Source organism: Leptonychotes weddellii, chromosome 12 (assembly GCF_054177405.1).
Source record: "Leptonychotes weddellii isolate Sample4059 chromosome 12, ASM5417740v2, whole genome shotgun sequence".
NCBI classification, from domain to species: Eukaryota; Metazoa; Chordata; class Mammalia; order Carnivora; family Phocidae; genus Leptonychotes; species Leptonychotes weddellii.
Genome location: NC_138380.1, coordinates 33,544,108 through 33,558,674, shown reverse-complemented (window position 1 = coordinate 33,558,674; position 14,567 = coordinate 33,544,108). Strand labels below are relative to the sequence as shown.

The 14,567-nt window shown below is 43.0% G+C and overlaps 2 protein-coding genes across 8 annotated transcripts in view; one reads left to right on the top strand and one right to left on the bottom strand.

The window, feature by feature from the left end:
* The window catches only part of DOCK4 (dedicator of cytokinesis 4), a 417,063-nt gene extending 407,726 nt beyond the window's left edge, over nucleotides 1-9,337 (bottom strand). For 3 of the 6 annotated variants that reach the window (XM_081800230.1, XM_081800232.1, XM_081800233.1), the window contains exon 1: nucleotides 8,967-9,337. In XM_081800230.1, the coding sequence (XP_081656356.1) occupies nucleotides 8,967-9,003 (37 nt within the window). In that variant the 5' untranslated portion in view covers nucleotides 9,004-9,337. The remainder of the gene's footprint in view (nucleotides 1-8,966) is intronic. The other 3 variants (XM_081800234.1, XM_081800235.1, XM_081800236.1) reach the window with 1 other exon arrangement.
* Nucleotides 9,338-9,525: 188 nt separating this feature from the next.
* ZNF277 (zinc finger protein 277) overlaps nucleotides 9,526-14,567 on the top strand; it is a 103,741-nt gene continuing 98,699 nt past the window's right edge. The window contains exon 1 of one of the 2 annotated variants that reach the window (XM_081800237.1): nucleotides 9,526-9,685. In XM_081800237.1, coding sequence (XP_081656363.1) covers nucleotides 9,595-9,685 — 91 coding nt within the window. In that variant the 5' untranslated portion in view covers nucleotides 9,526-9,594. The remainder of the gene's footprint in view (nucleotides 9,686-14,567) is intronic. The other variant, XM_081800238.1, reaches the window with a different exon arrangement.

Below are 14,567 nucleotides of genomic sequence, written 5' to 3'. Positions count from 1 at the left end.
GCGGGACTCGATCCCGGGACTCCAGGATCATGACCTGAGCCGAAGGCAGTCGCTTAACCAACTGAGCCACCCAGGCGCCCAGTCTCTACATTTCTGCTTAGAGATTTCAGGGAGACATTTTTAGGTTAATGTCCAACTAATACTCTTATAAACAAATTGCTTGGTTTATGAAAATGATTTACAACTTGGGGGAGGAATGGTTATCTAATTCACCAAGGGGAAGACTTGCTAATTTCATATTCAGAAGAATTCCCATACTCACCCGGGACATGAATAGGGGTGGATAATACACATATGTACTGGCAATTTCCAACAGCCTCCCCATATGAATGTCATGCTTTCCTTTCTTCCTCCCCAGCTAAGAAACAGTCATGTTTTAGTTTACTACTAAGTGACAGATGCCTGTTTCTAGATTTAGTTGCTTTCCTTCTTCTGTAGGGATGCAAATGTGATCACTGGTTCTTGAACCTCCCTGCAGTGCGCTTTGAACGTGGCTGAAAATGAAAGCGTGTGTTGAGTCCCCCTTACAGGCCTTCCTTCAAAATGTGGTTGATGAGTACATCAACTCTGTCAAGTTCCCAGCTATAAGCCATCATGCTCCATGTGCCATGGTTTTTGGCAATTCAGGTGAGATCATCTTTTATCCCTCTGCTTCTTTGTCACCAAGAGATTGCAAACAAAACTACAATACCCATCATGCTTTGTTACTGCAGCACTTCAGGGGCAACCATGAAATCACTTTTCTTATGGAGGCCAGAGTACACTTCTCAAAGACAAAGCAGCATCTTCCATAGACTCCTTTCTACCCATCTACCAACCCCCTTCCCGTCCCAGTTGTTTCTGGAAGTGGTTATCCCTCAATGGAAATACAAAGACGGTCTGGAAAGAGAAGGACCATAGGTGCCTGAGGCAGTAAAGGAAACACTCCAAGTTGAAAGTATTAACCTGACCTCTAAGCTGGTGACATGGGGACAGACAGTGGTCTTCCTGCCCAGGTCACTGAAGCTGCTCTGCTTAATGAAGGAAAGCAGAGAGAAACCACCAATTGGTTTTCTTAATCCAATTCCACCTGCCTTAGGGAAATTACTCCCAAATTTTGGCAACAGGCTTTATGTCAGACTTGATTTTTAATATTATCAATGTTTGCCTCTTTATGTGCATTTATTGATATTTCAGTGGGAAGTTATTTTAGGGGAAGGGAGCCCAATGCCTTCTTAAGCTGGAATCCTTTACTTCAAATGACATGATTTTCAGCAGTGCAGTAGTATAACTTTAAGAATTCCAAATCTGAGGGGCGCCTGGGTGGCTCAGTCATTAAGCATCTGCCTTCGGCTCAGGTCATGATCCCAGGGTCCTGGGATCGAGCCCCGCATCGGGCTCCCTGCTCAGCGAGGAGCCTGCTTCTCTCTCTCCCACTCCCCCTGCTTGTGTTCCCTCTCTTGCTGTGTCTCTCTCTGTCAAATAAATAAAATCTTTAAAAAAAAAAAAAAAGAATTCTAAATTTGACCTTGTGGTTCCTAAGAGATATTATATATCTACCACACACACACACACACACACACAAAATCTGTATATACTAATATATTGCTTTGGAATATCTGAGCATTTTCCCATTTTTGGATATGTGTATACACTTATATGCTGTTTGAGGAATGTATAAATCTTGCTTATTGAAATATTTGTTCATTCTGTTTTTCAACATCCTGTTGGTGAAATCTCACAAACATGCACAATCTGGCATGAGACTTTTGCTTGGGAGAGAACTGTCACAGAAATAGAGGTAACTAATGTCTTAGCCAGGCAAGGCATTAATGGGAAGCAAGAAAAGACCATAAAATTTAGTTTACTACCAACTCTACCTGGACAGGTAATATTTCTTCCTTTAGAGTATTCTGTACCCATATTAATAAAGTGCTCCAAGATGACTGCTCTTTGGAAATTTAGGACCTGTCACTTTAAAATTTAGAATGAGCAAGCAGACTACATAATCAAAGTCAATACAATGAATAAAGTCTTTCTGGGTCAACCACTTCAATCGTCACACATAAACCAAAAAAACTCTGTAACCACACTCTTTACTCCAAAGCCTCCCTCCTTTGCTCCAGGCTGACTACCTACCAGCTACTGCCACTTGAATATTTGACAGGTATGGTAAACTCAAGGTGGCCAAAGGAAACTCAATTTTACATCATAAACCTGCCCTGCCTACAAAAATGTCTCATATGTTTACCCACTGTTGCAGCCAGAAACTAGGGAGACACCCTAAACTTCTTCCTTTCCCTAACTCCTCACATCCAATTACCAAGTCCTGTTGCTTCCCATCTTCTAACCATCTCAGATCCGTCCGGATTTCACCATGCAATGATTGCTAAACTGGTTCCAGTACTCTCTCGAGTCATCTACTGCAATAATCTCTCTTTTCTCATTTTTAAGCCACACCCCTCCTCCACAAGCAACAATGCGTGTGCTTTAAAGTTTCATACTGCTCATATTTCCAACAAAGGGAGTTCTTTTAAAAAAGAATTTGCTGATAATCTCCATGTTGTAACAAAAAGAATTACTCTGATCTGTGAATTAACTGCATTTTCTCTATATGCTGCATCTTCTACAGTTTCAATCATAGTCGAGGGGTGCCTGGGTGGCTCAGGTGGTTAAAAGGCCAACTCATGATTTCAGCTCAGGTTAGGATCTCAGGGTAGCAGGATCGAGCCCCATGTTGGGCTCTGTGCTGGGCATGGAGCCTGCTTAAGATTCTCTCTCTCTTCCTCTCCCTCTACACTCCACCCCCGCTGTACACACACTCTCTCTCTTTAAAAAAAAAAAAAGACAAATTAAGGCATCAAGGTGCCTTTAAAAAAAAAAAAGTTATACAACCTGCCTTGTTTCTTCTAATAATAATCAGCAAGCAACCTGAGAAAAGGCAGAAAACAATGATAGGTGGTAATCCCACAACCGACAATACAGCTCAGTAGATTTACTGCATTTATTCTTGTTATGGGGGCCAGAGATCATTCTCAAAGTAAATTATGCAGAAAACACCCAAAATTGGTCACTAAGTAGTGCATACTGGTCTTGTCAAAAAGATCCTAGTTGGAAGACACATGTGAACTTGAAGAGACAACTTATACAATGCATGTGATGGCTTTGGATATTTGTTTTATCTTTAATAAGAAATAATACATAAAAAGGCAGATTTTTGACAACACTGAAGGAAAAAAGTATGGTTACCAAATTCTAAGTCAAAAATATACACAAACATCTGTTAAAAAAAAAAAAAACACCACAATGTCATGAATGAACTTGACTAGAAACCCAACAAGGTCTGAGTTCCAGTCCTTCCTGTATTACAAATGTAGTATCTAGAGAAGTGCTTTTCAAACTGTGGGTCAGGATGCATTAAGGAGTCATTAAGTCAAGTTGGTGATGAACTTTTTTTTAATGATAAAGAACAGAACATCACACAAAATACGAGCACATATTGTTGTACTCTATGTATGTGGGCTGGTGCTGATGGTATTTGCGTATACACATCAAATGAGGAAAGTAAATGTATTTCCTATTATGAATGATATTATGGATTAATAGGATAAATTTATTTCATATTCAACGTATTTCCTAAACACGATTAAAAGTCACTGACATAGAGTAAGTCACTTAATCTCAATGAAGTTGCTTCCTCATCCCTTACATGGAACTTACCATTCTATTTCAGGGAGTATACCCAAATAAAATAACTTCACAATATTTTTTCAACTATAAAACATTGTATTAATATGTTATGGTTACAGCATTTTGGTTGGGTTTCCTCAGAGTATAGTGTTTCCCTGCCATATATGCTCACAGCATAAAGTCACTATGCTAGAAATTGGGACATCCTGAATCAAAGATAACTCTGAAAATATAGTCTCCTAAAGAGTAAAGCTGGAGACAGGAAAGCCTGAAGTTTCTCAAAATTTGTATAATCTCCTTCACAGTACCTACCATACTGCCTCCAGGAAAAAATGAAAAAAACAAAACAAAACTAAAGAGGAAAGACAGCATCTCTGTGTTTCTAGGGCCTCGTGAAAGAATCCTCACTTAGTAGAATGGCCAAAAGAGGGAAACATGTTTATAGGCTATTCCCACAGGAGACCAGCTCAAGAACATCAGCTGCCATCCTGCTGTCTGCTGAGCCCTTCAATGGTACTTTGCCTGGAGATATAAATCCCTCCTTTTTGCTTCCCATTTAAAGTGTAGAATCCTGTGCCAGGCTCTAAATGCCACAAATAATTTCAGGCAGCGCATTATTATTTAGCTATACATGTTATCTAGACACATCATGGTACCACAAATAGGAAACATTTTAAGACACTAGTAGCTAAGAAACTGAAAACAGCTAAGGCTAAGGCACACTTGCTTTTAACTCTCCCACACAAGCTACCATTAAAGCACCCTTTTTCAAGGAAAAGATATCCTAAAGATCCTGTATAATAAGAGAAGGTACCTCTTCCCCTAAAATAGAGGAAGCTTTAAAAAGGAATGGGATTCCGGGGCGCCTGGGTGGCTCAGCGGTTAAGCTTCTGACTTTTAGCTCAGGTTGTGATCCCAGGGTCCTGGGATTGAGCCCCACATCCGACTCCCTGCTCGGCGGGGAGCCTGCTTCTCCCTCTCCTTCTGCAGCTCCCTCTGCTTGTGCTCTCTCTGTCAAATAAATCAATAAAATCTTAAAAAAAAAAAAAAAGGAATGGGATTCCTACTTGAAATGGAGGACAGGAATAGTTTTGAGGAGTCAGTGATACAAGTACTAAACACTTCATTTTTAAATTTATTTTATTTTTATTTATTTTTAAAGATTTTATTTATTTGACAGAGAGAGTGAGAAAGCACAAGCAGGGGGAACAGGAGAGGGAGAGGAAGAAGCAGCCTCCCCCGCTGAGCAGGGAGCCAGACGTAGGGCTCAATCCCAGGACCCTGGGATCATGACGTGAGCTGAAGGCAGATGCCTAACCATCTGAGCCACCCAGGCACCCCTAAATACTTCATTTTTAAAATGACACTCGTAACCTTCAGATCAGCTCCTTCTGAGTTTTGTTTCTTGTCAGGCTCAGGAATTTTTTGTACTGATCAATCCAGCACATAATCTCCTTCTAAGCTTAACCAGGCTCACACATGTTAAACATCTGGCTGGGGTTGAGAGGTGCAGTTTGCAGCTCAGTAAGACATGCTGGCTCACCTGGGAAACCTGTGCATACATGGATACTTAACAAATGAATACAGAAATGTAACTGCAATGGTCGTAATGTAATTTTCTCTGTGACTAATTCCCATCCCTTTAAGGGAGAGGAGGTATGACTGATGAGGGCACGCAGGAAGCAGATAGTGATCATAAGGAAATTTGTGAGGGGGCTATAGAGAATGCTTTTGTCACTGCCCATGGAGCTCCTCCTAGAGAGAGAGAATCAAACAGATTGAAAAATGAGTAACTATCACCTGGGTTCTGGCAGCCTGCCAGGTAGCTTTTGCTTACCTTTGATCTTCGTTAAAAAACTATGTGGGCTGTGTCACAACAAAAGTGTCTTTCTTATAACAATCTCTACACCATGGAGATATTTTTCTAACCAAAGGACACATTTGTTTGGAAGAGGTCTCAAGAACTAATACTGGGAAGGACCTCGGATACCATTTGTCCAAAAGGCTGGCACTCAGAAAGGTTAAGTGACTTACCTAAGGTCACACAGCTGGCAGCAGCGTCTAGCCTAGGACCAAGAGCTAACCAGAATTTCCCAAGAAAAATATGTCTATCATTGTGGCTATTAATAGTTTTTTTTTTAAGTTTTTTTTTTTTTTAAGATTTTATTTATTTGACAGAGAGAGACACAGCGAGAGAGGGAACACAACCAGGGGGAGTGGGAGAGGGAGAAGCAGGCTTACCGCCCGAGCAGAGAGCCCAGAACCCTGGGACCATGACCTGAGCCGAAGGCAGACGCTTAACGACCAGGCGCCCCGCTACTAATACAGTTTTAAAGAGACAAGGTCCCCTATCCTTCAGGACTATAGCTTTATCACTATGCCTTCTAACTCCCTAGAATCAGTACACTTAGGTATATAAGTATACATTGTTTTAAGACCACCCATCAATTGAAGAGTGCCCACATGTCAGGTTTGAAAAGGAATTTCTATCTCTGATACATCATTTTTTTTGTTTAAGATTTTATTTATTTATTCATGAGAGACAGAGAAAGAGAGAGAGTCAGAGGGAGAAGCAGGCTCCCAAGGAGCAGGGAGCCTGACGCGGGACTCGATCCCAGAACCCTGGCATCATGACCTGAGCCGAAGGCAGACGCCCAACCATCTGAGCCACCCAGGCGCCCCTATCTCTGATACACCTTACCACAGCTATGAAATTTAAGTAAGTTTATCCATATTAACAATATGTTGTTTGAAACAGAAACATAAATATATAAAGTCACATAATTATCTCATATATAATTGATGTGAGTAAGAAGTATCATTGGAAAAATATACAACTTGCACTAAAACTTCAGTTATTCCAAGTTAAAGACTAATTTATTTCAAAGAATGAGGAACTGAATTACTACTACACCTGATAACAACCAAACATTTTTGCCCATAAATTATCTTTTCCTTAGTATTTATAAGAACTAGATGAGAAAAGCACATGTACTAATGAAGGTTAAAAAAAAAAAAAAAAACTTGCAGCATAAACAAAATAGTGCTCTCCATGGTAAGAAATAAAGTCCACACTTAAGTATCATAGCAAAATTTTCACCAGACACACACACACACACACACACACACACACACAAATGCACACGCCTAACGGATGGATTCTAAAAAACAGCTAAGCATTCCATAAGCCAAATGCTCAAAAATTAACAAAAGATGATTAACATTCCTGTATGTGTGATATTGTATAAATGAGCAGACCCCTCTCTGCCCTCACTTCTCATCTCAACCTCCTTTTCCCAACGCTGTGCTCACCCTTCTACCTCCCCCTACTCTGCAACCAAATCACAACCACCCAAAAGCAAGGTGTCTGCTGTAACCCAAAACACTTAACCGATAATATCCGGTTTGCCATTCCAGGAAATCCCAGAGTGTGTTTTAAGCCTCTGGCCAAGGCTTATAAAGAAAGGCAAGAGAAAAACTAATCAATACCAGCACCCAGCTGTGACCTGGCATGTAAAGAAATCAAGAAAAAAAATCCCATCCATAATCTGTATAATTTAACACTTGGAAGAAAGCAACATCCGGGATCGCCTCCAAGCGGGACAGTGTTGCTGGATGGATCCATGCTTCTTGCACGGAGTGTTAAACCCAGTGAGCGACAAGGGGGACGCTCCAGTTCCTCACCATTTCAGCAAAGGCAGTATCTTTTCCTAGCAAGGGTTAATCTACCCAAAAAGGGGGTGGGAGGAGGGGGTCAGAAGGAAAATAATAACCACCATCTACACTTTGCCAGTACAGTGTCTTGCAAAGGTTCCCCCCCAACACTTGAAAGAGAGGGAAGGCTGGAACCCCTTCCCAAAGGTGGGTCTAGGACAAACTATTGTCTCACCGAACGGTCACAATCAGAATGAAAGCTAATGAAAATATCGGAATGACTTTGTTTAATCATACAGTCCTTTCAGTGGACTCCAAAGTCCTATCCCCATGGGAAGTTAAAAAAAAAAAAAATCCCCTATGACTATGATTCCCTGGAAAGGCTTTCCAGATTTTTTAAATTACAGAAAAATTAATTTAGAACGTAAGCAGATACCTACACATTGTCTAAATCACTAGCTCTGTACCCAATTAACAAAAAAAAAGTACACCAATCAGCAGGATGGGGCATTATAGGAAATAAAGATTGTTAGTAAAATCCAAAATGCTTTCACCCTGTTAAACCTTCTGAGAGGTTATAATTGCATTTGGCTGCGGCAGGCTCGTCGGAGAGCCTGGCTTCTTAATAGCCACAACCCTAAAAGGAGTAACTGTCAAGGGGAGACCCAGCTGAAATCAAACAACAAAAACGGGAACTGTAGTCAGCCTGAAATGGGAGGAGGGAAAGGAAGGGAGACTCCTGTATTCATCAGTCAACATTAATGTCCTTTGTTGTTCACCTTTGCACGGAACAGCGAGCGCTACCCTGTTCCTTTTCCTCCGAACGCCAGTGTCAGAGTAGTCCTTTCCTAAAAGCTGTCTCCTCGCCTCGAAGACCCAGGTTTTCCGATTTCCCCCTCCCCATTATCACTCCACAGCTGTCCTCCACCAACCCCCAACGCGCTTACCCCGGGCCGAGAGGGTGGCCAGAAGTAAAAACATTGCTGAAATACCCGTTCCCCTCCAAAGACCAAAGAGACGCAGATGTTGAAATTTACCAATCCCCCAGCCCCTCAACACTCACACCCCAGGAACCCGGGATAGGAAGGAGGAAGGAAGCTGGGGTCGGGCTCGGTCTGTCAGCACCGCTCTTTTGAGGACGGTGCCACATTCCGCACTCCGGGAATGCCGAAGGGACCCGGAGAAAAGGTTTTGCGCCTCCCTTCTGTTTTGGGGGTCTTCTCTCTGCGCAGTAGTTGTTGTCTCCCTCTCTACCCCGGGGAATCGTTCAGCCCATTTCCCTCTTTGGGGAAGGAGGGAGAGGAACGCCGTTCGCCCTCCTCTTCCAACTTGACTCGCACACGCCCCGTCGCCACTCCAACTCCGCAGGCAGAGCCCGCAGGGGGAGGGCTGGCCGAGCGCTCCTCCAGCCGTCCCGGCGCTCCGGGAGCCCGTGCGGGAAGCGCCGAAGGGGCGGCGAGGGGCGAGACCCCGGCGCACACCCCTCTGCCGGGAGCAGGCTCGGCAAAGCCCCAAACCCGCAGCGCTATGCCAGGACTAGGCATTTCCAGCCTGGCGGAGCGAAAGGGGCGCAGGGGCAAGGACGCGAAATGCGCACCCGCTCGGGCCAGAGAGGAATAAAAGTTCGCCCCGCGGAGACTCACCCACGCCGTATTTCTCGTGCTCCGTAGGTATCCACATGGCTAAAGGGGGATCCGGGGTCTTCGGGCTTTGTAATCCCCGCACCTTCTCCGGCTCACAACAATGCACAGCTCCCGAGTAGCGGCTGCAACGCTGGAGCCCGGCGGCTCCGCGCGAGCTGTGGGCGCTAGGCAAGGTCTGCGCTGGAAGCTCCCGAGCCCGGCGTTGACACCGCGCGGCTGAGGCTGCGCCGCCCGCCGCTCTCCCGGCTGCGGCTGCTCACAGTCCTCCGACGCGCTCCCGGGGACCCGGCGGCGCAGTCATTGTTCTGATTCACTGAACTAAGCTACACGCCAGGATACTCTCCGGCGCACCCCCGCCCGCCAGCGCCTCTTCCAGCCCTCCCTGTCCCAGGGTCCCTGCAGCACGCTGGGAATTGTAGTTCTGGGCCTCGCCATCCCGAAAGGGGGCGTGGCATTAGCGGCTAGGGGCGGGGATTAGGCTCCGCTCTCCACGTCCTATTGGCCCAGAACGTGATGGGGAGGCGTGGACGTGGAGGAAACACCGCGTTGATGGGGAGTTTGCCTCCAGTCGCGTTTCCATTGGTTCCGGACCCGCCTGCCTGCCCTCCCTTTTCTCCTCCGCCGCGTAATGGCTGCTCCCGAGACCCAGGGGGCTGCGGCCGGAGGCGAGGAAGACTGTGAGGGCAACCACAGCGAAGCCGGTGGTGTCAGTTATGAGGGTGAGTACGGTGCCACTGAAGTGTAAATGGTTTGTCTCCCTTTCTCTCCGACGAGGAATGCAGCTGACCGCCAGGCAAGCCCCAGGAGCCTGCCAGCTCTAAAGCCACCTGGGCGCGAGGGGGCCAGGGGCGGGCCCAGCCTGGCGGGGTGAGGTCGGAGGCGGCTACTTGGTGGAGGCTCTCTGGGGAGGAAAGAGAAAATGGGATAGAATGGCCTTCCCCGCAGCCAAGGAAGCTCCCTGAGCGTTTGTCTTCCGTTTGGAGCTCCCAGCTTTGCGCTCGCTGCGGGGTGGGTGTGTGTCAAGTCATGTTCGCTCATGTGTGATTGTAACTCCGGGATGAGCAGCTCTCTCCTCTCCAGTACCCTGCCTCCGCCTCGGTTGGCCTCGGGAGATATGTTTTATTTGTGTTCGGGAGGATTTCCAGTTGAAGACTGGTCACTTCCCTCCACTCCACGGATTTGCTCAATTGCTGGCTGGAGCGGCCTCTGAAGGGAAAATGTGCCTCTCACAGCCTCTCTGATCGCCCGAGGCAATCTCCAGGATTGTACGTAGACCCTGGCTGAGTTCTTAAAGAGAAAAAGAAGTGATGTTCTGCATTCTTGGCTTCAGAGAAAATTTGAAGGTGGTTATGAAAATCATCGGAACTACTTTGGCTCTACTTGTCTTTTAAGTTGCTCTGTGATCCACTGTAGAGATCAAAAAAACTAAACTTTGGGAGGCTGTCAGGGGGATTGTCTTGAGGATTTCTCGCCCTATTCTTTTACCTTTAGGGCATCTATCCCCGTCCGCCTCCCTTCTTTTTTGTCTTGATGTGTAATTTAGCACAAGTTGTCTTTTTTTATTGGACATGGTTTGGGACTCAAAGGTTTTCGGTCCTTGTTTGATATTTTTTGGGGTTACTTTGTTTTTGTTTTCACGATTAAATTGACATTTAGTCTTGAGTTTTTATTCAGCAGCACAGAGATAAAGTGCAATTTCTTCCCAGTGCCCATCTGAAATTAATTATTTTAATACCTCTACCAAAGAAATCCATACCCACACCCCAAGCAGTTCATTTGGGGGCTCTTACCTGATGGTAAGATACTAGTAAGGTTTTCCAGATTCTCAAAGTTCCAGAGGGCTGGCTACCTGTGTAACATTTAAAGATGAAATCTTATGATGAATTTATCTCACAGATTAACTCATAAAAAAGAAAATTGGGAATTCCTTTCAAAAACATTGTAGAACTTTTAAATATCTTTAGTTATTATAAAAAGTTTTCATAATAAATATTTGAAGCCAGTGCATTTAAGTTAAATGAAAATTCCTCCACCACAGTTCATTCCCAAAGTAACAACTCTTAAAAGTTCGTTGTGTGTTCTTTCTCACATATTCCTACGTGACACACACCTGTATTGTTTCGAATTTGAAAAATAAAAAGGGATCATTCTCTGTAAGCTCAAAGATCTACAACCTCCTTTCTCCCAATCATCTATTATAGACACCCTTCCATGTCAGTATATTTGTTGCTTCATTCTTTTTAAGGACTGTGCCAGTTGTATTCCATAATATGAATGTGCCATAACTTTAACCATTCCTCTGTTAATGAACATGTAGCGGGCTTAGTGAACAACTTTATATACATGTCCTTCCCCCTCTTAGTGTGGGTTTCTTGAGGAATTGATGGGTCAAAGGTAACACAGGTTTAAAATTTTGATAGATGTCAGATTTTCCCTTTGAAAGGTGTCAGCATACACACCTATCAGTAATATATAAGTCTTCTTTTCCCATGTGCTTACCCGTGTGAGGAAATCATTAATCAAGGACCAATGTTTAAATGACTTATTGGATTGAATTGAGTAAGTGCTATAAAGCATAATTTTATGTTCCAGTTTGTTTTCAACGGAAGTATTGAGCAGCAGTGAATTTGAAGCATCTGTAACAAAAAAATTACTCACCTTGGCTCATAGCTGACAAGTATTCTTATTAATCTGTAGCAGTCAATGGGAGAACTAATGGTTGATTTTTATATCATTCTTATAAGGTAAGGTTATCATTAAAAATCCCCTTAATAACTTATGTATCATTCTGTAACTTTATCCGAATTCTTTTCAAAGCCTGCAAAGTGTGATACAAATTTTGGGTGGAAATAGTGATACTAAAAGTATATTCTATTTTTTGTTAAACAGTTACTTAGGTTCTCAAGAATGTCTTTCCCTGTAAAATCATTAATTTCTTGAAAACTTTTTTTAAGAGGTTTCACTCTTGGTCTAATTAAAATATCAGTCTGTGTGCTTAATGTCCTGGGACTGAACATTTCTACTCCAATGTCACTGAGTGGTGTGCAAGCAGGTACAGTACCTTACCTGAGATCTGTGCTGCCAGACTTCCTGAGGCTCCATCCCTCTCCAGAAAAGTCCCTGATCTTGCACGACACTGCTTTGCATACATTTGAACTGTAACTGGGATATCATATTATCTTCTAAAATTAAGAACAGATAGTAAATACAAGATAGTATGTTAAGTAACAGTAAATTAAGAACAGATAGTAAATCACACTTGGCGATGTATTATTGGTATTTTTTCTTTTGCTGTTTTTAGTCAGAGGCAGTAAGATAACACATATAGTTTATTAACTGACAGTATTTACAGGAAATTTTTGTCATGGAGGTGGTTTTTTTCTGACAGTATTAACCTATGTGTCCATATTGTAATATTCGGACAGTTAACTTTTTTCTCTGCAAATGCATGCTCACTAGATGATAATCATAGGAATGCTACTTTGGATTTATAATGTACTTCCTATGGAGACCTTATTAACTAATTTGTGATGTCTCTAGAAGGAGTGGGGTAGCAGGTGGTCTCAAATCCTCATTCTTATATTTGCTCTTTCAGTAAATAACGTCAAGCCTTAGCTAGAAACCTAGGAAGCATCCTTGATTCCTATCTTGCCCTCACATCCTGAATCTGATGAGATACTAAGCCTTATTTTTCTGTGCCTGAAATCATCTTTTGAATTTGTTCTTCATCTCTTTAGCCTCTATTCTATTTCTAACCCTCACCATTACTGCTGAATTAATTACTTGTGTCCCCCATCCTCCAAACTGTGTTCTTGGGGACCAAAAGTCTGACATGTTTGGTTTTGTCTGCCTGACCCTGTCTTGGCACTTTGTCAATATTAATCATTGTTTAACAGAAATGAATTCCAGCCTGCATGATTGCAAAACCTTCCTAGTGATCGCACTGACTCTTGATTTTTCCCTCCTTTAGTCCATATTCCAAAACACAAATGGGTTCGTGCGTCCTCACGTCAAATCTTCAGTGTCACTCTCATGCTTATATAATGAGATCTAAATTCTCCACATGGCATTTAAGATTCAAATCTACTTTTCCAGCCTCATCTTCAGTCATCCTGCTTTCCTTCCCACATCTCCATTATCACACTTACCGTATCAAACTGTAGTTATTTATTGGCAGCTTTGTCTACCCCAGTAGACTATAAACTTCTTGAGGGCAAGAGTTGTCTTATTTTACTTTTATTACATCCAGTGCTTATCTGAGCTGCATGAAGTAAACACTCTAACAGTTAATGGTTAGAATCTATTTGAAATTTATTCAAAGTACTTAGAATGGCTGCTATTTTACACAGAGGAATTGAAATCAAATAAAAAACTGAGTATATGTTTTATTTTTTTAATTTTATTTTATTATGTTATGTTAGTTACCATACATTATATCATTAGTTTTTGATATACTGTTCCATGATTCATTGTTTGCGTATAACACCCAGTGCTCCATGCAGAACGTGCCCTCTTTAATACCCATCACCGGACTAACCCATACCCCCACCCCTCTCCCCTCTAAAACCCTCAGTTTGTTTCTCAGAGTCCATAGTCTCTCATGATTCATCTCCCCATCCGATTTGCCCCCCTTCATTTTTCCCTTCCTACTATTTTTTTTTTTTAACATATAATGTATTATTTGTTTCAGAGGTACAGGTCTGTGATTCATCAGTCTTACACAATTCACAGTGCTCACCATAGCACATACCCTCCCCAGTGTCCATCACCCAGCTCCCCCCCATCTCTCCCACTCCCACCACTCCAGCAACCCTCAGTTTGCTTCCTGAGATTAAGAGTCTCTTATGGTTTGTCTCCCTCTCTGGTTTCATCTTGTTTCATTTTTCCCTCCCTTCCCCTGTGATCCTCTGTCTTGTTTCTCAAATTCCTCATATCAGTGAGATCATATGATACTTGTCTTTCTCTGATTGACTTATTTTGCAAGCATAATACCCTCTAGTTCCTTCCATGTCGTTGCAAATGGCAATATTTCGGGTTTTTTGATGGCTGCATAATATTCCATTGTGTGTGGGGGTGCCTGGGTGGCTCAGTTGGTTGAGCGACTGCCTTCGGCTCAGGTCATGATCCTGGAGTCCCTGGATCAAGTCCCACATCAGGCTCCCTGCTCGGCAGGGAGTCTGCTTCTCCCTGTGATCCTCCCCCTTCTCATGTGCTCTCTCTCTCATTTCCTCTCTCTCTCTCTCTCTCAAATAAATAAAAAATCTTTAAAAATAATTAATTTAAAAAAATATTCCATTGTGTGTATATATAGATACATATGTATATATGTATCACATCTTGTTTATCCATTCATCTGTTGATGGATATCTTGGCTCTTTCCATAGTTTGGGTATTGTGGACATTGCTGCTATAAACATTGGGGTGCATTTACCCCTTTAGATCACTGCATTTGTGTCTTTGGGGTAAATACACAGTAGTGCAATTGCTGGGTCATAGGGTAGTTCTATTTCCACTTTTTGAGGAACCTCCATACTGTTTTCCAGAGTGGCTGCACCAGCTTGCATTCCCACCAACAGTATAGGAGGGTTCCCTTTTCTCCGC